Here is a 24,164-nt window from a genome sequence, read left to right as displayed (position 1 = left end):
GCAGAGTCCTCTTATTGCCCCGCCCCCCCCCCCTTGGTCTCGGCGCCGCATGTCGGCTCGGTATTGTAAGTAAGTACCGTTACGTGCTTCCACAAATTTGCCCCTCCATTTATCAGCAAGCCAAACCTGGAAGTTCTCTTACAACACCCCGCTTATTGCGACAACGCCGACCAAAGTCGAGGTCAAACACCACTTTCCACCCAGAAACCAGCGCGATTTCGGCGCTGTATTGAAAGCCCAGCTGAATTCCAACCGCTGCCGCGAGGCACAACACTTCTCCCCGGCAGTCAACCCGGCCCGCGCGGGCCCCAAGCAGCAACCATGGTGCTCGCAAAGTCCAAAAAGACGGTCGGCCTCGGCAACACGCTGATGAAGGACCGCTTCGGCAAAGGCAAGGGCAGCGACAGGCGGCGAGTCGGAGCCATCACGCGTATCGACCACACCACCGGCCAGGCCTACATCACCAACGACAGGGAGGAGGCAGGATGGGTCAAGATGCGCTCCGTCACCGAGCAGGGAGCTCTCGACGAGTTCCTGGCCACGGCCGAGCTTGCCGGTACCGACTTCGCCGCCGAGAAGATGAACAGCGTCAAGATCATCCATTCGGACCAGATCAACCCCTACCTCCTCTCGGCGGCCGAGGAGAGGGCCGTGCTCGGGAAGCACAAGGAACACAAGGCCCGTCTCACCGTGCCGAGGCGGCCCAAGTGGGATGCTTCCACCACCCGGGAGGAGCTCGACCGTCTTGAGCGCGAGGGCTTTCTCGAGTGGCGCAAGGGCCTTGCCGAGCTGCAGGAGTCGCACGACCTGCTGATGACGCCGTTTGAGCGGAACATCGAAGTCTGGCGCCAGCTGTGGCGCGTCATCGAGCGCTCGGACGTGGTGGTCCAGATCGTCGACGCCCGGAACCCCCTCATGTTCCGGTCCGAAGACCTCGAGGCCTACGTCAAGGACGTCGATCCCAAAAAGCAAAACCTGCTGCTCATCAACAAGGCCGACATGATGACGTACAAGCAGCGGAAGGCGTGGGCGAGCTATCTCAAGGGCGCCGGCATCTCGTACCGCTTCTTCTCGGCCCACCTGGCGAAGCAGATGCTTGAGGAGCAGGAGGAGCAGGAGGGCGAGGAGAGCGATGCGGAGAGCGAGGAAGCTGGGCCGTCCGAGGCCGGGCCCAGCGAGAGCAGGGCGCCGACGCAAAAGACGGCGGATGGGCAAGAGGAGGCCCAGGAGGGGGGTGATGAGACGACGCAAGACGAGGATGGCGAGGCAGACACTCGCATCCTGACCGTGGACGAGCTGGAAGAGATGCTCCTCTCGTACGCGCCTCCAGACGTCGGTGAGTGGCTGTTTGTCTCAGGATGCCTCTTCTACGGCGATGCTAACCCTCGCAGGTCCTGAACGCAAGCTCCAGGTCGGCCTGGTGGGCTACCCCAACGTCGGCAAGTCGTCGACCATCAACGCGCTCACCGGAGCCAAGAGGGTGTCTGTGTCAGCGACGCCAGGCAAGACCAAGCACTTCCAGACCATCCACCTCAGCGACAAGGTCGTCTTGTGCGATTGCCCCGGTCTCGTGTTCCCCAACTTCGCCAGCACCAAGGCCGAGCTCGTGTGCAACGGCGTCCTTCCCATCGACCAGCTGCGCGAGTACAGCGGGCCGGCCACGCTCGTGGCCCACCGGATCCCGCAGCCTTTCCTCGAGGCCGTGTACGGCATCCAAATACGCACCCGCCCGCTGGAGGAAGGAGGCACGGGCGTCCCGACCGGCGAGGAACTCCTCCGCGCCTACGCCCGCCACCGTGGCTTCATGACGCAGGGCCTTGGCCAGCCCGATGCCTCCCGTGCCGCGCGGTACGTGCTCAAGGACTACGTCAACGGCAAGCTTCCGTACGTCGAGCCGCCTCCGGGCGTCGAGGACGCCCGCGAGTTCAACCACGAACTTTACGACCTCACGCGTCTCCCTGTCAAGCGGCGTGCCGCGCTCGCCGCCGCCATGGCGGAGCTGTCGGTCGAGGGCGACGACAACGCCTCTGTCTTTACGGACGTGATCCCCCTTTCCGGCGCTCGCGCCGGAGGAGACAAATCCGAGAAGCTCGACAAAGCCTTTTTCAAGGCTGGGCAGGGCAGCGCGGGCCATCTGTCCAGGCCGTTCAACTTCCGGTACACACAACAAGGTATGGAGGCGGCGGCCGCCGCCGCAGCGGCGGGGGGCAAGCAGCTTAGCGGGAGGAAGCTGAGGGCCATGCTTGCGCTGGAGCAGGGGATCGATCCCAAGGAGGTGCAGATGGAATCAGGGAAGAAGCACTTCAAGGGTGGTCCTAAGGCGAAGAGGGGAAAGAATCGGGGGAACACGCAGAAGGGCGATGCGAGGGATGATGAGATTTGAGGGATCAGTTGGGTTGGGTTTGTGACACGGAAGGTTCGGGTATACTAGCGGCGTTATGTTAGAGGGTGAATTGAAGGATAGGCCTGTGTTGCTCTCCTGTCTGATACGCCCGAGCATGTGTGTTTCTTTCTTGATGGCACCCATAGCAGCCCGTCCTGGCCTTCAACAGATTCTCCATGTTGTGATGGTGGCCAGGTCGGGGACGGACATGCCTCGTCCCAAGACCCCATGGGCCTTCAGACAACCCCTAACCCCGGTCCAACATCTGTCCACCACCAACCCCGCCAACCCTAACCCTCTGTCGATGCTTGGTTGTAGTACCTCATCCCAGAAAATTTCCCAACATCGACTTGCGCTCCGGCCGAGGATCGCTCCAGTAAACCCACCGCGCACATCACATCCGCCATGGCGAGTCTCCGCGGGTTGTCCAGGCCGGCTTGCCGCCTCCCCCTTTCCCAAATAGCCCGTCCGGCATACGCCTCCCGGCCGGTACGATGTGCGTCGTCGCAAGCGGCCGGGGCGCCGGTGCCGCCCGCGGATCTTGCCGATCTTGAACAGTCCGCCCTCACGACGCCCGAATTGAGCCCCGAGGAGAAGAAGCAGTACAGGCCATGGAAGCGGGCGAAGGATAGGAAAATCCAACTGCCAGGCGCGAGGTAATTTTGCCTCTGGCCCCTCCCCCCCAACCATCAGGCTCTCACAACCGCACGCCGCTAACCCTTCTCCTCCCCGCCCTCCAGATACCAATACCACCCCCCCAAGTACTACCGCGGTCCCCTGCACCCCGTACAATCCCCTCCCTCCTCCGACCCTCGCGCACGCGACTTCGTGCCGGGACCCTTCAACCTCCCGCGCCTCAAGCAGACGTACCACTCGACCATCGCCCCGGACCTCATGACGCTCACCTACATGCACGTGCCCCCCGGCACCCCGGAAAAGGAGCCCGCGGAGCGTCTGCGCGGCTGGGACGGATCCTCCCCGTACCACAAGAACCGCGCCCTCCGCGGGCCTCGCGGCGGCGCCGAGCTGCCGCTGATCGAGCGCGACATCGACTTCACCAACATCCCCGAGATCAAGGAGGTGACGCTGGCGACCTACCAGCCCGAGGCCCAGCGGGACCCGGACTACCTGGTCGTGGCGAGATCGGTGCTGCTCGCCATCACGGGGACGATGCCCGAGCTGACCAAGACCAAGACCAACGTGGTGCAGTGGCACGTGCGCGAGGGGATCAAGGCGGGGTGCAAGACCACGATTCGCGGGAACGCCGCGTACGAGTTTTTGGATCGGTGCATCCATCTGGTGTGGCCCAAGATCAAGGACTGGAAGGGGGTTCGGGGTAGGTGCCTCTTTGTTTGTTTGCTGGCTTGGCTTGTGGGTGGATGGGCGTTGGGGGAAAGATGTGAGATGTGCTAACGAGATCTCCTCCCTCCTCCTCCCGGAACAGCGACGACGGGCGACGGCTCCGGTAACCTCTCGTGGGGGTTTGAGCCGGAGGATATGAAGTTCTTCCCGGAAATCGAGTTCAACTACTGGGTAAGTGGGAACGCGATGCGTGATTGATTTGATTCAAGCCCGACCCGGCTGACACAGCAACCCCCCACCTACCCAGCTGTACCCGCCGCACATGATGCCTGGTTGCAGGGTGTTTGTCAAGACCTCGGCGACGTCCGACAGGCAGGCCCGGTTGCTTCTTCAGGCGTTTGGCGTGCCGTTCTATGGGCCCATCCGGGACTAGAGAAAAGACCTAGGCGGAGGGGCTGGTCTGTACAATACCATGCTTGTATACATGTACAACACATGAGAGGGCGATGGACATCACCAACGTGTTTTCGACTGCGCGCGATTGACAAAGATGGGGGCGTTGGCATGGCCGTCTCTCTTAGCCCGACGCCCCGGCTTGCTCTGGTGGCGCTTGTCCCTCTGACGATGGTGCTGTCTCCAACGACGGCGCCACGGTTGGCTGCTTGGTCTTGAGGAGCGACAGTTTGATTCGCCAGTTCATGAAGTCGTCCGTGATGATGTTGCCGTGCCCAACCTCCTCAACTCGAAAGAGCTCGATAACATTCGACCTGTGGGCCCGTCGTATCCTCCAGACGCCTTCGTCGGTAATGTTGGCACGAAGCCCTGGCTTCGTCAGCTCACGGATCCGCTCCGCTATAGTCTCACCAGAGAGGCGGCTTACAGTCGAGGAAAAGGCTTGTGAATTTGATGCAGACGTTTCCGTCCCAGCTGACCAGCCTTCGGTGCTGGACTTCTTTGGGGATGTTCATGGTCTGAAGCTCTTCGATCCGGGTGAGAATACCCTTTTGGGTCCGAAAGCCAACGATGATCTTGGGCACGCCAAGGAGGAAGGACTGGATCCAGTACTTCATGAGTTTCCTATCAAAGTTGACCTGGTCGCGTGCTTCTCGAATCTCGGCGCTTGTTTTGAGCTCGACCCAGTTGATGGGCTCGCCGGGGTTCTCGGGCTTTGCGTCCCAGACTACCCGGGGAGTCAGCGCGTGCGGTTCGAGGCGGTGTTGGGGGGGCCGGACGTACTCGCGTCAACTTCACCGCCGATACAGACGATCGAGTTACCGAAGCCTGTCCGCACGACGGAGCAGTACTGCTCCTTATTGTTGACCACCTCGTTGTCTCGGTTCTCAATGTAGTCTCGGGAGATCTCGCCCCAGGGGCGCGGGAGGGTGCTGAGAGTCTCGAACTTATACCCTGCGGCATGTGAGCTGTGATTGGTGATGATCCTTGAAAAAAAAAAAAAAAAAAAAAAAAAAAAAACGACTGACCCCAGAAGGACATCAGGGAACTCGAGAATCCATTTCTTCTCGGCCGGTTATTCTCCTGTTGTTGCTTTTGCTGCTTAAAGGCATGGTTTTCTTCGATGAAGCTCCGCGGTCGTTAGAAAAGGCAGGCGAGATATGGGCGCACAGTCAACCTGGCGGTTGCTCCTGGAGCTGAGCTTACATGGAACCCTGGGGGAGTCAGCGAGAAAAGCCCACTATGAGATCTTCCGGGGAACGCACTCGGTACAGGGTGGCATTCATCTCAAACCTGCCACGGGACGTGTCGTTCAACACCAGGTCAACAAAGGTAGCAACAAACACAGGCGTTTGGCCGTCTTACGCATCGCCGTCATAGGGCGCAGCCATAATCTAGAAGGTGTCAGTGGAACGAACTCTTAAGCACACGAGCGGGGACAACCGATTGGTTGGTTACCTTGGTCAGCATGCCTCTCCATGTGACGATGTGGGCGTCGATGGCCTCTCCCTTCTGCTGTTCGTAGCTCTGGATGGTAGCGAGAAGGCTGTCCAGGTGCTCATCGATGCTGTCGTCATGCTTGACGAACGTGTCGGCACCCTTGGACAAGTCGGCTGGGAGTATCGGCGGATAATACCACTTCAGAGACGAGTCGTCCAAGCGAAAGGCGTGGTCCTTGTCATAGGAAAAGCAGGCAAACTCCTGCGAGCGTGGACGTGAGCAACCTTGGTTCCAGCCTCTTTCACTGCATCACGTCGTGGAGAAGCGGCGTACTCTGGGTCGTTTGACGGCCACACCAGGCCCTCCATATTGCGGAGGCGGGTATATCGGGAATTGGGCGGCTGGAGAGAAGGCCATGGTGGTTGCGCGGTTGTGTAGCCCGTGAGTCAGTGCCAATATCGTCGGAAACGGTTGCGAAATGTGACGAAGGAGCATGAATAAATCGGGCCGTTGAGATGTGTAGGTTGAATGACAAAAGGAGCCTTGAGGTTGCTCAGCTCTGAGCAGCACCCTGCAAGGCATGAGATGCTGGTACCGTAACGGAGCGTACAGTACACTTCATTGCCTGCTTGTCGCGGCGCACGCGTCGTGTGTACGCAGTAAGATACGGTACCAACAGCCCCGCCATGGGTACCGTTACCGTCGGAGCCAAGCCCAGCGCAGTGCAACCAACCAGCGCAAGCAAGCCCAGCAGCAGCAGCGTCCATGGCGGGCAGCTCAGCTTTAGGTTCATCCTTGTCTCATCCAACCAAGCCCATCCATCCATCCATCCCATCCCGTCCATAACCCAGACAACAAGACAACAACAACAACAAGAACCGTCGCCGCCACCGCCGCCAAAAACACCAAAAGAAGCCAACAGCCTATCCCCGGCCGACCCCCTCCACCGAACGGCGGCTGGCCCTCAAGATTGGTGGGCTCGGGGCCACCAACGATGCCGTCACAAATAACCTGAGCGCCCCGCGACACAAGAGTCCTTGGGCCATTCTCCCTTCCCGACCCCATCCCCAGAATGGCCAACAGATACGGCCAGGCGTACCGCAACGGCGGGTACGGCAACCTCGGCTCTCCACCACAAAATGACGACTACGATCCTTACGGCGACGGCTATCGTGCTGGCGACAGCCGCTTCGCCCCTCCTGGTCCGCGAGCCCCCTCTCGGTCCCGTCCTCCCCCCGTCTCGTATGGCTCCGGCGTCACCTCGTCCTCTCCCCCCTCGCGGCCTCCGGTGGCCCCTCCGCCCCGGTCCGCCCAGCGCCCCAACGAGACCAGCGCCGAACGCGAGATGAGCCGCGTGCTCGAGCTGATCAAGCAAGAGTGGCCCGCCATGTGCGAGACGGACTGCATCCCCGTCCAGCTGGCCTTGCAGCTGCTCGACAACAGCTCCGTCGGCCGTGCCCACGAGTACCGCAACTTTCAGCGCACCCATAAGTACCTGCAGGACTCGCTCAAGAAGATCGTCCACGAGTACCACCAGGGCTTCAACAGCTCCATTGGCACCTTTCACAAGATCCAGGGCAGCATCCAGGCCTCCCAGAAAAAGGTCCGCGCCCTCCGCGAGTCCCTGGCCACGGCCAAGGTCGCCCTCTGCGCCACGGACCCGGAGCTCAAGAAGCTGTACGCCACCTCGCGCATGTACGACTCCGTCCTGCAGACCCTCGACGAGCTCGACGACCTGCGCATCGTCCCGGACCAGCTGGAGGCCCGGATTTCCGAGAAGCGCTTCCTCACCGCCGTCGAGGTGCTCCAGAGCGCCCTGCGCAAGCTGACCAAGCCCGAGCTCGAGGGCATCGGCGCCCTGAGCGAGCTGCGCACCTACCTGGCCAACCAAGAGACCGCCCTCATGGACATCTTGGTCGAGGAGCTCCACGAGCACCTGTACCTCAAGTCTCCCTATTGCCAGGAGCGCTGGCAGCACCTGGCCCGCTGCCAAGGCGCCCAGAGCGACGCCTTCAAGAACGCCCCCGTCGTGCCGCCTTTCCACGCGATCCTGGATGCCATGGAATGGGACCAGCCCGTCGCCGAGGACCCCCACAAGAACCCCGAGGCCGACACCTTCAGCTACATCACCTTGATCGTCGAGTCCCTGAACCGCCTGGGCCGTCTCGAGGCCGCCGTTGACACGCTCAGGAACCGCATGCCGGTTGAGCTGTTCGCCGTCGTCAACGAGACCATTGACGACATCGACCAGAAGCACCCGAGCTCGCTGCGCGGCGGCTCCGGCGGCTCGCATGGCCTGCACATCTACGGCCAGAGGGAAACCCGCATGCGCGCCGACGTCATCTACGACCTGCTGTGGACGCTGTACGGCAAGTTCGAGGCCATCGCCGAGGGCCACCGCGTCTTCCACGAGGCCATCAAGGCCCTTATCCGCCGCGAGGGGGCGGGGAATAACATCGCCCTGCTGGGAAGCTTCAAGGAGCTGTGGAACCTGTACCAGAACGAGATACGCTCTTTGCTGCACAACTACGTCACCACCGACGCCGATGTGCTGCAGTACCGCACGTCGCCGCGCGCCGGCCTGGGCTTGGGCGGGGTGAGCAACGGCGCTCGCGAGCACCTGTTTCGATTCTCGGAGGTGGACGCCAAGTCGCCCGAGATGGCCGCCGAGTACGAAGCGCTCGACGGCATCATCCGCGCCGCCGTCCCTGGCTTGACCTCGGCCTCGTCGTCGCGGAAGGATGGAAAGAAGGCCGGCGTCGTCGTGCCGCGGACCGATCCGGCCGCCGCCCGCAAGGGCGCCGGTCTTGGATACGGCGCCGGCCAAGGCAGCGGCACGTACAAGTCTCTGGTTGAGCCGAGCGTCTTCAACATGAGCCTGCTGCTGCCGCCCACGCTCGTCTTCCTGCAGCGTCTCAGAAGCATTGTTCCGCCGGGGTCGGATCTCGCCACCAGCACTCTCACCTCGTTCCTCGATAACTTCCTGGTCAACGTGTTCCAGCCGCAGCTGGACGAGACGCTGGGCAAGCTCAGCGACACCGTGTTTGGCGAGGCAGATGCGTTCCTGCAGGACGCCGACTGGGCTCGCGTTGCCAAGCGACCCGTCTTCAAGGGCGCCACGGCTTTCTTTACCATCGTGACGGCGTTCTGCCGGATGCTCGGCACCATCCCGCACGACCAGGCCCTCAGCTCGCTCATCATCACGCAGATGCTGCGCTACTACGACCGATGCTTCACCTGGTACAAATCGCTGGTGACCAAGGCGCACGAGACGGGGGCTAACGCGGCGCCCGGCGTCGAGCAGGCGCTGTGCGCGTCGGCTGCGCTGGCCCTCGAGCCCGGCGAAATCCGCGAGGTGATGCAGCAGCTGTGGGACTCGGATGCGGCGGACCCGGACCCGGCGCTCCTCGACAAGGAGGCTCGTTTGTTCCTGGAGCACCACGCCCAGGGCAAGACCCTCGACACGAGCGATATCATCCAAGATCGCGATACCATCGAATCGCTGTGTCTCCTCTACGCGAGCATGCGCTGGCTCTCGGTCAAGGTGGCGGGCTTGCGGCACATCACGCAGAACGAAACGGACTCGTCGCGCGCCAGCCTGCCGCGTGGGCCGGAGAAACGGCGCTGGACCCTGCTCAACGACCCCAGCAAAGCCACGGCGGAGGAAGGACCGGTGTACTTGCCCATGACGCAGGAGACTGTGCAGTACGTTCCTCCCGTTGCTCCCCCAAGAATCACCAACATCTCCGTGCTGACTGCTCCCAGTTCCTTTGACAGCATCATCACCTCTTACACCTCCCTCGCCACCACCGCCCTGCTGACCCTCCACGCCGAGGTCCGCTGCCGCATTCTGCAGTCCCTCCACACCGCCCTCTCCCCGTCGAAAACGGCCCCCTACCTCCTCGACCAAGACGTCTCGGATCCAGACCCTCAAATCCTGGAGCTCAACAGCGAGATGGTCGCCTTTGACGAGACCACGTCGCGCGTCCTGCAGAGGAGGGACCGTCCCGCGCCCACCGGCCCCAACGTTGTCTCGAGCGGCGGCGTGGCGATCCCGCCCGCCAGGGAGGTGGCGTTCCTTCGAGCGGGGCTGGGGTTGTTGATGAAGCTGTTTTTGGTGCGCAACGCGCCCATGACGGCGCCCATGAACAAGCGCGGCTGCGCTCGGATGAGGCTCAACGTGCGCGTGCTGCAGCAAAACCTCAAGAACGTCGAGGACGGGCCCGGGACCGAGCTCCACTGGGCCATGGAGTATTTTGACTTGTTCATGGAGGGGCCGGATGGGATCCTCAAGAGGGCGAAGGAGGATGCGGAGGCGAAGGCGAAGGAGCAGCAAGGGGACGGCGTTGCGAAGGCGGGCTACTCGTATGACGAGTACAAGGCGTTGCTGGAGCTGTGGTATAGCGAGCAGCTGGCGGATCCGGAGAGGGGAGTTGCGGCGGCGGCGAAGAGGCAATTGGCGGATAAGTTGTTGACGTTGAGCGAGGTTATGTGGCAGAGCTGAGGAGATCTACGGAATGATAATACCCATGGCCCAATCGCCTGCCTGCCTGCTCGGCTTTGGACATGACGGTGGCTTCACACCGCCCGGGCTTCCTCGCACAACGTGCGATGTTTGGATGCCACACCCAGGATGGTCCTCCAAGGCGAAGCCTCTGGAGTAAGGATCTGGAATGGAGGGCTTGTCGAGCGGACGTTCAACAACATTCCGCATGTTCGCGTGAGGTTGATCTTGTGCATCTCCCTTAGGGAGGTAAGGGTAAGGTATGGGGGCAGTGTCAGCTCTCGTGCACGAGGACACGATGCGATCGATATCGCAGCGTCGTGATAGAGCATCATGTTGTCTGCTTGCTGCTTGCTTCTTGCTTTCCTTGCTTGTCCTTCTAAAATAAGGCAAAGGTAGGTACCTACACCGTAATTACGGTTTGTTTGCATGGATGAAACCCCCAGGTTTGGCAAGCGGCAATGTAACTCCAAATCCTGTTTACCAGCGGACAACGGCCAAGTCGCTTCTCCTTGATTGTAAGAGCCGGTCGATCTGCAGCTCGCCAGGAACCTGGCGTTCCGTGACGTCGTCCTTCGTTTTGAAACAGGTGCAAAGGCCCAACAACATGAGCCGGCGCTGCTGGCTGTGTGCAGTCTACACTTGTCTCACCCACCCCCCCCCCCCCAGTCAGCCCATTACCCCGTTATCTACCGTGACTACCTACATAGGTGGTAGAGCATCAGCAATGCTGTACGCACTTTGTACACTCACTGCACTGTTGATGCAGGATCCAACAACTGTGTTATTTGTGGTCATGGGTTCATCAATCAACATAAAACTTGTTCATGGAAACATGGAAACATGGAACGGAGGACGAAGTGGGGCGCTCAGCCCAGAGGACGGATTTAGGGATACTGTATAGACCGGCCCTGACAGGCCTTCTCCGGCGCGTCCCCTGCATGGAGATTTCATCAAGTTTCCGATGCCCAAGACGGGCAGAACGTGAACAGTGAAAAACCGCACCAAGGCAAGGACAACGGGCAACCCACGAGGCGTCCCTATAGTACATACTATAGGTAGGTACCGGTATGTACCGGTATGTACCTGAGGCTCAAAAGGTAAGGTAAATCACGTCTCAGTATGTACCACCGTCATCACATGGGTCCCGTCCGCTGCGGGAAAGCCTCGTCAAGCTTCTGTCACCTAGGTGATAGAAAACAACAACCTACCCATGAACACAACGTGGCACTTAGGTTTATTTTTGTGGTGGAAAAATGCAGCGCCTGTTGAAATGCATACGATCTGGATGCGCCCATATACTGAGTAACCGTGCCTTTCCACCGACAGTGGAGGGCACTAAGCCCCAGCATCCCTGCATTTTACGGGTGAGACGCGACGTCCAGGGTGCTGATGGGTACCGTAGGCCCCCCAGGGCAACTCCTGAGTTAGCACCTACGTTGGGCGTGTGAAGCCTTCTTCAGAAAACAGAGCCCCCCGCCTCCCCCCCCCGACGGGCCATACAGGAGGGGACCCACAGTTTGACGAGATCCAGTGGAACATTCCCCCTTTTGGTCCACCCCTTCCATTAAAATGCCGTCCTGAAGCGGACCAGGGCTCGAAAAAGGTTCGCATTGGTTGATTCCATCTCTTCCCTTTCCCGACTGACACCGAAGGACGACAAGCAAGTTGGACACACCAGAACAACGAAACGCTTCCCGCTGCTGTCTTCTTCTTTCCTTTTCTCTCTCCCTCCCTCCCCCCCCCTCTCTCTCTCTCCCTTTCTCACCGACCGGTCTCTGAAAAACAATCATCGCTGCCCATGCGGATGCATCGCTCGTTTTGTTGTTGATCCCGGTCGGCGCGGTCCTCCCCCCTTCGCTTCCATCCATCATTCAACGTTATCGCCGTCTCTCGACCAACCGTCTGGTTTCCCGGCCGCAGACGTTACCGCTCCTTAAACACACCCTTCGCCCGCGACCGCGTCCGCATACCTGCCAACATCCCAATCTCTCTGCGTTTACCACCAAATCACGGTCATTTTCAACTTTGAAGGCGAGATTCGTCATACCAGCCGGCCCCCCCCTTTTTTTTTTCCGACAATCTCCTCGACTTCCGGCGACAGGGCATAGGCTTTCAAAATGGCTGGGTAGGAAACCATGCTCTTCCAACCCTGAGGTTATCTTGCTGCTGACACGGTTTCTCGCTTGTAGCCTTGGATCGGCGTTCCGCAACTTCTGGCATACCATGACCAGCTATGACCGACGTTCGTGCACCCCGAACCTAGCAACATTTCTTGTCTCCGCTCACAGACTCCAGATTCCACCCCCGACTCTCCATACCGCACCGGTCGTCACGTTCCCCTGGGTGCCAGACAAGGGCTGACCTCGATCGCAACCGCCTCCGAATCTCGCCCCGACATCACATCCCCTTACCACGACGACTCGGGCCGTCTCTCGACCTCCACCCTCGATGGCCGTGGCGGGCTTGCGTCGCCCGGACCGGTGCCCTACTCACCTGGCTTGAGATCCCAGAGCGCTCGCTCCGCCGCCGACGGTTTCGAAATGCAGAGTCCCACCGGCGAGATCCCCATGCAGTCCTTCCGTGACGGCGCCCCGCCACCTCCGCCGGTCTCGCATTCGTGGAACAGGATCGACTCGTGGGCCGAGGAGAACTACCCCGAGCTGTACGACCAGCTTTGCGAGGGGTGTACGGCCAATGACCTCAACGAGCTCGAGCACCAGCTCGACTGCTCGCTACCCACCGACGTCCGGGAGTCTCTTCAGATCCACGACGGCCAGGAACGCGGCGGGAACCCCACCGGCATCATCTTTAGCGGCATGCTCCTCGACTGCGAGGAGATCGTGCAGGAGTGGGAGAACTGGAGGAAGGTGAACCAGGAGGTCCTCAGTGCCGAGCCAAGATTCCCCAGGACGCCGACGGTTCCGGCCAAACCCGCCGCCGAGAGCAGCATTCAGGCATCGTCATCATCGTCCGCGGCCGCATCGTCGAGCTCGGCACCGACCTCGCCCCGGAACGCCAACTGGAGGCAAGAGCTGCTGGCCCGGCAGGACTGCGTGCCGCCCAACTCCATCCAGAAGGTGTATGCGCATCCCCGATGGATCCCCCTCGTGCGCGACTGGGGCGGAAACAATCTGGCCGTGGACCTCGCGCCGGGACCCAAGGGCAACTGGGGCCAGGTGATCCTGTTCGGGCGGGATTACGACACAAAATACGTGGTGGCACGGTCGTGGGCGTCCTTCCTCGGCATCGTGGCCGACGACCTCAACAGCGGGCGCTGGTTCGTCGACGAGGACACGGGCGAGCTCAAGCTGCGCGAGTTCAAGCAGGCACGTGTCGAACCGGCTTACTTTGACATCCTCCGGTGGAGGATGGATCAGAAGTACGGCCGTACCGCCAACAAGCGCCGGTCCATGGCGCCGGGTTCGCGTAGCGCCCCGAACTCGCCTTACATCAACCCGACGTTGGAGCCCCCTAGCGCCGAGCACCGTGGCCGCTCCATGCAGCGACCGGGAGGCGCCATCTCCCCCATGCCAAGCCCCATCCGCCCTGGATACGGCAAGCCCAGCCCCCTGGCGCGGGTCGCCGAGGAGTCCGCCCCGGCCACTCCGGCGGCTCAGCCCGGGGCCGAGAAGCTGGTCGAGGTCGACACGCCGCGTCAAAGCAACGAAGAGAGCAAGGAAGCAGCTTCCAAGCTGGCGGCCCTTGCCGCGAACGGCGATGCCGCACCGGCCGACACCGCAAAAGCCGCAGCATCCCCAGCCGCTGCCGCGCCTGCCACCGAAGCGAAGACGGAGACGACCGAGACGGCGACATCGACCGGGACTGCAGCTGCGAACGGAAAGGAAAAGCCGTCGGTCGATGACGTCGAGGAGGGCATGAAGACGATCGAAATCTAACTGGGCTACGTAAAGAAAAACAAAATTGGCGAAGAACAAGCACGAAGGAAAGACGCTACGACACAAGTCATGAGTTTTGCTGGCAAGGCACCGCAAGATACACGCGAACACGACGCGACCGCGCGACGCAAGGACTCCTTTATCCTTTTTTTTTATTATTATTTTCCTTTCGTTACCACATACACAACACACAAGGCATCATTGGGAGCTTGGAATGGTGGGGGGGAATTGCGGAGGTTGATGGCGTTGCAGGCGTCCCGTAGTCCTTGCTTCAGACGGATATTTCGACCCTGATTTCGATTCGGCATTGGTTGCTGCTGCGATATTGTTCACTTTTTTTTCTTCGTCTCTTCTGTTCTCGTCGATGGGTTGGGCCCAGGTTCATCCCTGTGCTCTTTGCTGTTGGGTTGTCGGCTCTGGCTCTCTCTCTCTCTGGGAAGAGAGGGCTGAGATGTGCTCCTGGAGGGAGACCGATGGGAACTGGGTTCGTGTTGACCTCCGGTGTCCGCCGCCGGACGGAACCGGGCTTTGGGATGAGTCGGGAGGGGTGAACCTGCGCTAGTTGACGGTAGGCCGTTGTGGGTGGACGGACGATCAGACGGACGGATGGACAAGAGTCGTTGTTTTGTTTTGTACAGTATACTTGGGGTCTATTTGCTACCTAATATGGCCCTTTGGGCTGCTTGTTTCTTTTAGCCTTGTGACTTTCTCTTGCCTTATGGTGAGGGTTGCTTTGTCCTCGTCCTGGGTTCATTGTCGCTTTCTCGACTCCTCCGTCCCCCCTGGATGGTCGTCACGTGACCCTGGCCTCAGCCTCCTCCTGAAACAGGGCCTGGCGGGCTGTGCGGCGTCAGCCTCCAGCTTGGCTTGGCCTGTGGGTCCGCCCAGCAACAACCGACCGCGCCGACTGCAACGTCCCCGGCGTCATCCCGCCGTTGCCAGGCAGCTGAGCTTCTTCCCGCTTGACAGCATGGGCAAGGGACCACGACCACAACGACAAAAACCCTTGATAACTGCGACGACAACAACCATTTCCGTCGGCCATTTTTGGTTTCACACCTGCCTTTTCCAGAGACAGCAAAGGCGCGAGCGCACGTGCACTCCGTGACGACGACGCATCGATAGGACGTGCGATACGGCCGATCTTCCCACTTGGTCCGGGCAACGACGACGACGACCCAACCCGAACGCCACGAAACAACCAACCCCGCGCCCACCATGGAGGAGGACCGCCTCTGGAAGTTCCGCCGCCCGGAGTGGATGAACAGCGTCTGGGCGCGCAGCGCCGGTGTCTATGCCGCCGGCGGTTTGGTACGTCACCTCGCGGGCTCCCCGTCACCACCATCTTCCCCCTCGTACCCCTCGTACCCCTCGTCCCCTTGACGGCACCCGTCGCGGAAAGGACGAAAGGGACGCAAGCCAAGCCAAGTCAAGCCAAGCCAAGCCAACCAGGCACGCTGACCTCGCCGGCGCCCCCCGCCGCCGTGCAGTTCTCGCTCGCCTTCTACACCCTCCTCGACGCCGCCGTCTGGTCCAAGTCGGCCCGCAACGGCTCCGACCTGCACGTCGGCTTCGTCGACTGGCTGCCCTTTATCTTTTCGAGCCTGGGCATGCTCATCATCAACTCGGTCGAGAAGGCCCGCCTCTCGGCCGACTCGTACGCCTACTCGGGCTCGGCGGTCGCGTGGAAGGCGCGCGTGGTGCTGTTCCTCGGGTTCGCGGCCCTCGCCGGCGGGATGGCGGGGGGCGTGACGATTTGCGTGCTGAGATATGTGGTCCCCGGCGTGCCCTTCCCGGCCATGGGGATGGGGGTGGAGAATGTGGTTGCGAATGCGTTGGTGGGGTTGAGGTGAGTTTGTCTCTCTTTCTTTGTCTCTCTCTCTCTCTCTCTCTCTCTCTCTCTCTCCTCTCTCTCTCTCTCTCTCCCTCTCCTCTCCTCTCTCTCCCTCTCTCTCCTCCCTCTCTCTCTCTCTCTCTCTCTCTCTCCCTCTCTCTCTCTCTCTCCTCTTGTTTTTGTTTCCTTGTTCTCTTCCTTGAGGTCAAATGTCCAACCCGGTACTGACATGCGACGCTGCAGCTCGGTGGTGCTCTGGGTTAGCCAGAATATGGAGGATGAGTATGCTTACAACCTCGCTCTCTGAGCGTGGTGGAGTTGATTCTGGGAGTGAGCAAGACCTTTGCATGGTTGGCTGGATTGGTTCTTGGGTTCTGAGCTGGGACAGAAGTCCACGGAGAACAACTGAGGTGTGTGTGCGGTTTGGCTTTGCTAGGCGTTTTTTTGGTCTGGAATCCGTAAATGAACTGTGTTACCAGCCCATTCCCCGCGGTGTATGATGTTATGGAGGCGGCCCCGTTAACCATCATGATCTTTTTCCATGTGTTAACATGAATGATTCGCTCGGCGGCCGTTACTGACTTTTGTCTGTAATAGCCTCTGCGTTATGTTCCGTGTTTCCAAGCTTCCATGCCCTCAGCCTACACAATGCCTACCTATGATACAAAGGAGGCTGGATTATCAATACCCCTCCAACTACTGCACTTTGGCGGTGAAAGTTACTACTAGGTACTAGGTAGGTTAAACCTAACATTACGTTCCGATTTAGTTCCGGTGGGTAAGGTTAGATCCAACAGTACAACCCCGATGAACTGTTGTCTGAAGTGGTGTCTGTTGATTGATTGATTGACTGAGAGAGAGAGAAAGGGAGAGAGAAGAGAAAAAGAGATTACGGTGTATAATGTCCAATTGGCCAACTTCCCAACTCTCTAACAACCTGAGACCTTGTTGTATAAATGCATCGCTTCAACTCAATCAATCTCAATCAACACAGCCACAGAAGACGCGTCGCTCCCTTCTCGCTTGGGAACGCGCAGCCGAGCGTTTGTACGATAAAGGGTTGCCTGCATTGGCTGCTTGTGGACAAATCCGTCGAGGCACATATGGAAAAAGGGGAGGAGGGGGGGAACGGGGTTGAAACCGGCCGCCATGCCCCACCAACGAGATGGCAGTTTGGGTGTTTGGGTGTTGGGGCCGTTTTCAAGTCATTGGTCCGCAGGGCAAGGAGCCATCAACGGTTTCATCCGGGGCCGGTGATGGAGCGATGATGGAGGGATTCGATATTTTCTGCCACGGCGCTGACGAGAGATTCTCTTCAGCTCCCTGCGTGGTACTTGGTCCTCGAAAGGGAGGGAGGGAGAGAGAGAGAGCCGAGGATTGCCGCCTTTAAAGTTAAGGAGGGGCCTCCGACCACTGCTTGGTGGCAGCAGTCCCAACGGACGGTGACGTGACACTTGACATTTGAAGCGGTACCCAAAAGATCTGGCGCCAATCCAGGTACCGAGCCGCATGTCCACGGGCCCTCAACAACCGTTGGCTAAGGGGCCTGCCGCAACAAAGTCCCCATTCCACGCGACCTCTGGCGGTGACGATGGAGCTTGGTGTCTTCCAGAACGGACCGATACCGGGAACCCAACCGCCGTGCGTGCAACGTGTACAGGGCCTGGCAGCGGATGAGCAACGAGCAGACGGGTCCGGACAAAACGACGTAGTCAGAGGAGACGCTGGTCAAGGTTTTCAGGTCAGCTGGCCGCTGTCTGAACTCGCCACTAATTTCCCCCCCTCGAATCGGACAAGAGCGGCCCCGACCGGAGAACTTGGGCGACCGATCAGAAGTGGCGCCTATGTCGACAGCTGCCGTGCTGTCGGATATCCATGATCATGACTAAGGCGGGACGGAGGTGAGGGCTTCGCATGGCGTAAAATCTCCATGGATTGAGAGATTTCCAGAGCCCGGGTTTTTTCCTCCAGCTGTTTGCCGTCTTGGATCGAACTCGAGGGAGCGCTTTGTTCCGTCGCGTCCCCCCTTCCCAAAGAAACCGATGCGTGGAGCGAGGGGCAGGTGACCAATGCAACCCTGCTCCACAAGGCGGGGCGACAAAGGGTTGGATCCATCCAGCCTGATCACGAAAGGGCCCGGCGGCTCCTGCGGGTCTTGGACCCCCGGAGCCTGCTGCCGCTCAGCGCCCTGTCGAGGAGGCCCTCTCAAACAGGCCAACCGCCAGGGACGGGATCCTCTGCGTGGAAGATTCTTGGGAAGTAACCTTGCCATCATGAACTTCCCTCACGGTCTGAGACAGAGCTCATCAAGTGACTTGGCACGGGATCTGTGCTCTGTAACCTCGCGTTTGTTCGTTTCATGCATCCCATCACCGTCTCCGGGCATGGACAGGATCGGGTTCTCCAGCCGCAGCAGGCAGGGACGCTGGATTGCTGGCAGGAAGGGTCAGGGCACACTGCCTGGCCAGAAGCTGTGCAAAGCCCAAGGAAACCGCACCAAAGGGGCCACGCCGAACCCTGCATCTCAACCTTGAAGCTCCAGATCCGCTTTCTCTCTTATCACCGGCCAGCCGGTTCTGCTCCCCTCAGGCCCGAGCATCCGGGACCTGGGCCATTGTGAACTCCCGGCGTAGGTACGGTACCTAGCGCATTGCCAACGGCTTCGGGAGGTTGCCGATTCGTACCCTGCGGTGCCTATCCTCTGCAAGAGTTCCAAGTCTCAAACAAAACTCGTAGGGGCCCAAAGCCCGTCTGCTATAGTAGTAGTTTCTTCCCACCACTCAACGGGAGCTTATTACCAACCTCCGGTCAGGGCCTTCCCGGACTGGACCAACCTCACCACCCCAGCTCGGTTCAGGATGGACTCCACTCCCGTGACAAACGGCCCGGAACGGACCCGCCATTCGCGCTCACCCACCTCACCACCGGCGGGAGCCGCCCCTGCAAGACATCTCGATCGCCGCGCCACGGCCTGGTTGGAACCTAGGAACAAGCACGCGCAAGCTTCTTTGCGTTGCGTCTCCGTCATGGCTGTTTGTTTCAATCCCACGCTTCTAGAACCCCAAGGCACACTTCAGCGACGACCAACGCGCACGCCTACACCGAGCCGTCCCGAAACCCTCACCTGAGGCTGGAAGAGCCGTCCACGTCCCAACCCTTGTCCCCCGTCCTGGTTTCCCAACCCCTCACCTGGCCAACGGTGTGGTTGGCTGCAGCGATCGTAAAGAACGCCAAGGCCGTGCTCATCTGACCTCACCAGACGCGCGCGAGGTGCAGGGCAGCGGCCGACAAGGAGGAGCAGGGTGCGTGTTGGGGATGGGAGACGGAGGTGGTTTGTTGTCGTTCCGGTATGGACTATCGCTGCCCCAACTGCTCTGCCGCCGCCACCGCTGAGGTTATTGCTCGTCCAGATACTATAATAAACAATTAGTTAGCTTACGGCAAAGCTACCTAGCGGTAAGGAGAAGTGAGTATGCCTGATCCTTCGCGGATGCCGCGCCATCATTTGTCGCTCGCTCTCGCCCTCTCTTGTTCTTTTGTTCCCAACCAAACTTGTTATCTAGGAGGCTCTCCTGGTATTCGCAGTCCACCATCCGACATTCATCCGGACATCCAATCCATCCAGTACGTGATGCGTCAGGTTGCCTGACCTCCCTGATCCGAGCCACCACCTTACCCCCTCATCTGGTTGGGATCCCGTCATTGCCTACCTAGGTTCGTTGCCGGGCACGCAGCCCATGCACAGTAGATCCGGAGGGAATACGTCGGTGTTTTCACTGCCGTCCTTCTTCTTTTTTTCTTGTCTTGTTCCTTTGACGGCAAGCTCCTGGCGGTGCCTACCGTTTCTGCCCTCCCAGACGGGAGCGTCCAGTCATCGGATCGTCGAGTCCCCCCCGGGGAGCCACTTGACCCTGGCCTACCGTACCCGCCAGGCCGCCCTTGTGAGTGGCAACCTGGGATCGCAGCGCAGGTGCCCTGTCGGTTCCCCGCCGTCATCTCATTAGCTGGCGCGCCCGCCCCTCCAAAACCATCCAAGCAGCAGCCCACTTCACTTGGCCCGACCTCTGAAAATCAAACCCTCTCTTCCATCCTTCCTCCAGTTCCTGCCTTGACCCTCCATTCTGCAGCTGTTTCCTGCTTGGATCCTTTTTGCAACCAACCTCAACCACTTTCATGGTCTCCACCTCCGGCGTCGCGACCGCTTCGCCCTTTGTTTGCCTCTGCCCATCACCCGACCACTGCGTCTAGTGACTTACGGGGGGTTTTCACCCTCACCGAACGGGCGAGCTCAACAGCCAGCAGAGAGTTCCCCTCTTTCCCTGGGCGCAGCCAATCCAACCTGTCGCAGCCCGCCTGCTGCATCAGCTCCCCTCCCCGCCCAGGGTTTTTCCAGCCTGCGTCGCCAAGTGCATCGCTTCAGACAACCCTCAACCCCCCCGGCATCGGGCGACAAGCCGCCTGCAACCCAAACGAGCCCGAGACTCTTCTGAAAACAATCAATTCGATCTTGATCCGCACTTCCCTGCGCCCCCCCCCAGCATCACCGACCACGCTGGACCCGACCGTGGAGCCCGGCGAGTCAACCCCATTCCCGCTCCCCCAGCACCCGACATCTTTGTTGCCCAACACGGCACCTCCAGACCTCGTCACGGTTTATCGCTCGTCGCGCCCGCCGCCTCCAGCACTGTTCGGCCGTCTCGTATCGGTAGCACCGACTGCGTTCCCGGGACACGATGGCGGCAAATAGGCCAGCTGCCTTCAACAATCTGCGGATGGGAGGTGAGGCAGCCTTGTTGCACACACGCGCACACACGCACGCACGCACGCATTCGCACGCGCTCGCGCTTGCACATGCCTGCGACTCCTCGCGAAGGCGGGGTCGAGAAGGATGCCGGATGCTAACGTCGCCATGCAGAGGTGGTCCGCGAGAAAGTACAAGATGGCATCACGGGCGAGACGCGTGAGCTGCAGTACACCCAGTGCAAGATAGTGGGCAACGGCTCGTTCGGCGTCGTGTTCCAGACGAAGCTCGCCCCCAACAACGAGGATGCCGCCATCAAGCGGGTCTTGCAGGATAAGAGGTTCAAGAACCGAGAACTGCAGATCATGAGGATCGTCCGCCACCCCAACATTGTCCAGCTCAAGGCCTTCTACTACTCCAACGGCGAGCGCGTAAGTTGGCGCCCCCCCTGGTTCCCTGCTTGCACTCCGGGCTCTTGACGCGGCGGGGTTGCTAACGTCCGTGCCCCCCTCCCCCCCCCCGTCCACAGAAAGATGAGGTCTATCTCAACCTCGTGCAAGAGTTCGTCCCCGAGACGGTCTATAGGGCGTCCAGATTCTTCAATAAGATGAAGACAACCATGCCGATCCTGGAAGTCAAGCTCTACATCTATCAGCTCTTCCGGGCCCTGGCCTACATCCACTCACAAGGCATCTGCCACCGCGACATCAAGCCCCAGAATCTGCTTCTCGACCCAGCCACCGGCATCCTGAAGCTCTGCGACTTTGGCAGCGCTAAGATTCTGGTCGAGAACGAGCCGAACGTTTCGTACATCTGCTCCCGCTACTACCGCGCCCCCGAGTTGATCTTTGGGGCCACCAACTACACGACCAAGATTGGTAAGCGGCGTTCCTCGGCGCCCAGGGTGACCATCGCTACGAATCAGAGCTAATCAGGAGGTTCGATGCAGACGTCTGGTCCACCGGCTGTGTTATGGCGGAGCTCATGCTGGGGCAGCCGCTTTTCCCGGGCGAGTCCGGCATCGACCAGCTCGTGGAGATCAAGGTTCTGGGCACACCCACGCGCGAGCAGATAAGGACGATGAACCCGAATTACATGGAGCATAAGTTCCCTCAGATCAAGCCGCACCCCTTCAACAAGGTGTTCAGGAAGGCGGATGCCAATGCCATCGACCTGATTGCCCGGCTGCTCGAGTACACCCCGACGGACCGTCTCGCTGCCATCAATGCCATGGTGCACCCCTTCTTCGACGAGCTCCGCGACCCCAACACGAAGCTCCCAGACTCGAGGCACGGCACAGGAGAACTCCGCGATCTTCCTCCGCTGTTCAACTTTTCGCGTCATGGTAAGAGACTTTGCTTCGCTCCCACCCCCTCCCTCCCCCCCTTTTTTTTCAGTCTCCGTTTGCGCTACCCTGTTTCTCCCCCTTCCCCCCCCCCGCCCCCTTCACTCTCTTCCCCTTTTGACCCCACCTGTTTCACCCATGCTAACGGCCCCCGTTGCAGAGCTGTCGATAGCCCCAGACCTCAACCACCAGCTGGTCCCGCCGCATATGAGGCCGGTTCTCGCCGCGGAGGGCCTCGACATCGACAATTTCACGCCCTTGACGAAGCCGGAGATGATGGCGAAGCTAGATTGAGCCCATTCGGCCCTGGTGATGCCGTCCCACACCGAGAGTACGGTCGTCTCAAACATTGTCGATTGTTGGCCAGTTCATGCTGTACTTTTCCAGCAGAGAGTATCATCTCGAGATCCAGCCGGAGGCAGCGACTTTGTCTCGTTTCGTGAGCCCCCCGCCCACCCGTTCGTGGTGATGACAAGGAAGGAATTTCCGTTGGAGATACCCACGCCAGAACACTGAGATGGCGATGAAAGAAACCGTGGAGCTGGGCGACGAAGCTTGGACCCCGACTCGTTTGGCTCCAGGCCAAAGAAGCTGTGTCGAGAGATGCGTGTGGAGGTTTGGGAGGTCGTGTCGGGCCGGGGTCCTAAGGGTGCGCGCAGCCGTCGCCCACGCAATACAAATCAGTCAATCTCAGTCATCCTCACAAGTATCAACAACGGAAAAAAGACATGGCGGTTGAGGGCAGGCCGCTTTTTCAGCCGGGTGCCACTGGACCAAGGGGGGGCTCTCTCTCTTGTTTTGTTTTCTATCTATCTCTCGTTTTCTTTTTTCTTCTTCGGTTCGTCCTTTTTTAGAGTTCTGCTTTCGACCTATGCATGACCGATCGAGATGGCTTCTGCTTATTCCGACCTCGACAACACAGCACATCGACAGACGCTACTCAGCCCCCCCCCCCCTTGAAAAAACCTATTGATGGATCTGCCTCTTTCCTGTTTTTCTTTTCCTTTTCCCTCTCTTCTTTTTCCGATTGTGGCGTTAGCCACAATAATAAACGGGACAACGGCAATCAACGATGGTGGCCAGTAGCAGTTATTCTTGTTTCTGCTCATGGTGGCCTTCTAGGTTTTTGCGAAGCAGCCCGGACCTTGTTTCTCGCTGGAGGAAGAAGAGCAAAGGGATAATGACTTCATGACATTGGTTTCGTCTGCTTCTGTTGTTGCGGTTGGGGGAGAAGGAAGAGAAGAGGGAAATGAGGAGGAGGAAAGAGAAGGGCTTTGGCTGGGGATGTGTTTTGTTTTCGCGGTGGAGGAATATGTCTAGCGCCTCTCTCTCTGGTCTTGTCGTCACTTCTCTTGTCCTTTTTTGTTTCTTTTTTTGTTTCAGTTCTCTCGCTCTCGCTCTGTCACTCCTCGGAGGCTGGACGCTCGACCTGTCTCTCTGGACTGGATTAAGTCAAGACCACGGTGGGAAGAAGAAGAAGAAGACGACGAAGGGAGATCGCATGAATGAATGAATGGATGGCTGGACGGATGGAGAATATTGGTGGGAGGCGGGCGTGACGGCAGTGCCGTGTGGACGGATGTGGAACGCAGCGTGGACAACAGCAAGCAGGAAAGGGCTTTCGGAGATGGATGTGATTGCGGAACGGGATGATGATTGTGTGATTGAATCTTCCATTGACTTTTCCATGGCGCGGTAGACAGTTATGATGACGGACGTGCTTAGCACAGCAGCAGGAAGAAGCAGGTAAACAGGCAGGCAGGCAGGCAGGCAAGCAGGCAAGCAAGCAGGCAGACAGCAGCGGTAAAGATGAATAAGAAGAGCGACTCGAAATGCCCGACATTGCATGGCCGTTTTGTGTTATATATTGTCTGGTGGTATGAGTTGTCATGATGGTATAAGTCAGCGGTGCTGGTAGCTCCCATCCTGGTGTGTGGAACTGCCCTGTGCCTCCCTACCCCCACCTACCAAGGTAGGTAGGTTGGGCAAACTCGGGGGTAGGTAGTACTTAGCTGAGGTAACGCAACGCGAGGGAGTTGTAGCATAAAGCTGCAGGGCAGAAAATAGAAATTGCAATGGGCAGACAGGTTCCGGGTATCAAATCGCCTCAGCTACTTGCTTCTCGTTCTGTGGTGGGAGAGCATCACCAGGTGCAAATGACCTAAGTGGGCCTCCGCTGGCATGACGATCCAATGCCACGGTACGGTATGTCGTCTGCCAAAGGAATCAACAGAATACACCAAAGGAACAAAAAAATAAAACT

The 24,164-nt window shown here is 59.5% G+C and overlaps 7 protein-coding genes across 7 annotated transcripts; 6 read left to right on the top strand and 1 right to left on the bottom strand.

Annotated features, from left to right (window-relative positions):
* Nucleotides 1-321: 321 nt before the first annotated feature.
* On the top strand, nt 322-2,383 carry VTJ83DRAFT_3523 (uncharacterized protein; the record flags this gene model as incomplete). The annotated part of the gene is made up of 2 exons (XM_071009911.1): nt 322-1,336; nt 1,392-2,383. The coding sequence occupies 2 exons, from the start codon at nt 322-324 to the stop codon at nt 2,381-2,383; spliced, it is 2,007 nt and encodes a 668-aa protein (XP_070867401.1).
* Nucleotides 2,384-2,788: 405 nt separating this feature from the next.
* Nucleotides 2,789-4,118, top strand: VTJ83DRAFT_3522 (mitochondrial 54S ribosomal protein uL5m; the record flags this gene model as incomplete). The annotated part of the gene is made up of 4 exons (XM_071009910.1): nt 2,789-3,039; nt 3,124-3,719; nt 3,828-3,916; nt 3,993-4,118. 4 exons carry the CDS (start codon nt 2,789-2,791, stop codon nt 4,116-4,118), a joined length of 1,062 nt encoding a protein of 353 aa, XP_070867400.1.
* A 144-nt stretch (nt 4,119-4,262) lies between these two features.
* VTJ83DRAFT_3521 (uncharacterized protein) lies at nt 4,263-5,995 on the bottom strand (the record flags this gene model as incomplete). Its single annotated transcript, XM_071009909.1, has 9 exons — nt 4,263-4,507; nt 4,566-4,865; nt 4,922-5,092; nt 5,167-5,267; nt 5,345-5,352; nt 5,404-5,431; nt 5,504-5,532; nt 5,597-5,839; nt 5,912-5,995. The coding sequence occupies 9 exons, from the start codon at nt 5,993-5,995 to the stop codon at nt 4,263-4,265; spliced, it is 1,209 nt and encodes a 402-aa protein (XP_070867399.1).
* A 655-nt stretch (nt 5,996-6,650) lies between these two features.
* VTJ83DRAFT_3520 (uncharacterized protein) lies at nt 6,651-10,082 on the top strand (the record flags this gene model as incomplete). Its single annotated transcript, XM_071009908.1, has 2 exons — nt 6,651-9,283; nt 9,344-10,082. 2 exons carry the CDS (start codon nt 6,651-6,653, stop codon nt 10,080-10,082), a joined length of 3,372 nt encoding a protein of 1,123 aa, XP_070867398.1.
* A 2,120-nt stretch (nt 10,083-12,202) lies between these two features.
* On the top strand, nt 12,203-13,981 carry VTJ83DRAFT_3519 (uncharacterized protein; the record flags this gene model as incomplete). The annotated part of the gene is made up of 3 exons (XM_071009906.1): nt 12,203-12,210; nt 12,275-12,327; nt 12,381-13,981. The coding sequence occupies 3 exons, from the start codon at nt 12,203-12,205 to the stop codon at nt 13,979-13,981; spliced, it is 1,662 nt and encodes a 553-aa protein (XP_070867397.1).
* A 1,218-nt stretch (nt 13,982-15,199) lies between these two features.
* On the top strand, nt 15,200-16,122 carry VTJ83DRAFT_3518 (uncharacterized protein; the record flags this gene model as incomplete). The annotated part of the gene is made up of 3 exons (XM_071009905.1): nt 15,200-15,292; nt 15,472-15,830; nt 16,059-16,122. The coding sequence occupies 3 exons, from the start codon at nt 15,200-15,202 to the stop codon at nt 16,120-16,122; spliced, it is 516 nt and encodes a 171-aa protein (XP_070867396.1).
* Nucleotides 16,123-20,548: 4,426 nt separating this feature from the next.
* VTJ83DRAFT_3517 (uncharacterized protein) lies at nt 20,549-22,195 on the top strand (the record flags this gene model as incomplete). Its single annotated transcript, XM_071009904.1, has 5 exons — nt 20,549-20,594; nt 20,731-20,987; nt 21,086-21,434; nt 21,506-21,901; nt 22,062-22,195. 5 exons carry the CDS (start codon nt 20,549-20,551, stop codon nt 22,193-22,195), a joined length of 1,182 nt encoding a protein of 393 aa, XP_070867395.1.
* Between the last annotated feature and the right edge of the window lie 1,969 nt (nt 22,196-24,164).

This window comes from Remersonia thermophila, chromosome 3 (assembly GCF_042764415.1).
Source record: "Remersonia thermophila strain ATCC 22073 chromosome 3, whole genome shotgun sequence".
In the NCBI taxonomy this organism is placed as follows: Eukaryota; Fungi; Ascomycota; class Sordariomycetes; order Sordariales; family Chaetomiaceae; genus Remersonia; species Remersonia thermophila.
Note: the sequence above shows the minus strand (reverse complement) of the source record. Positions and strands in the feature narration are given on the sequence as shown.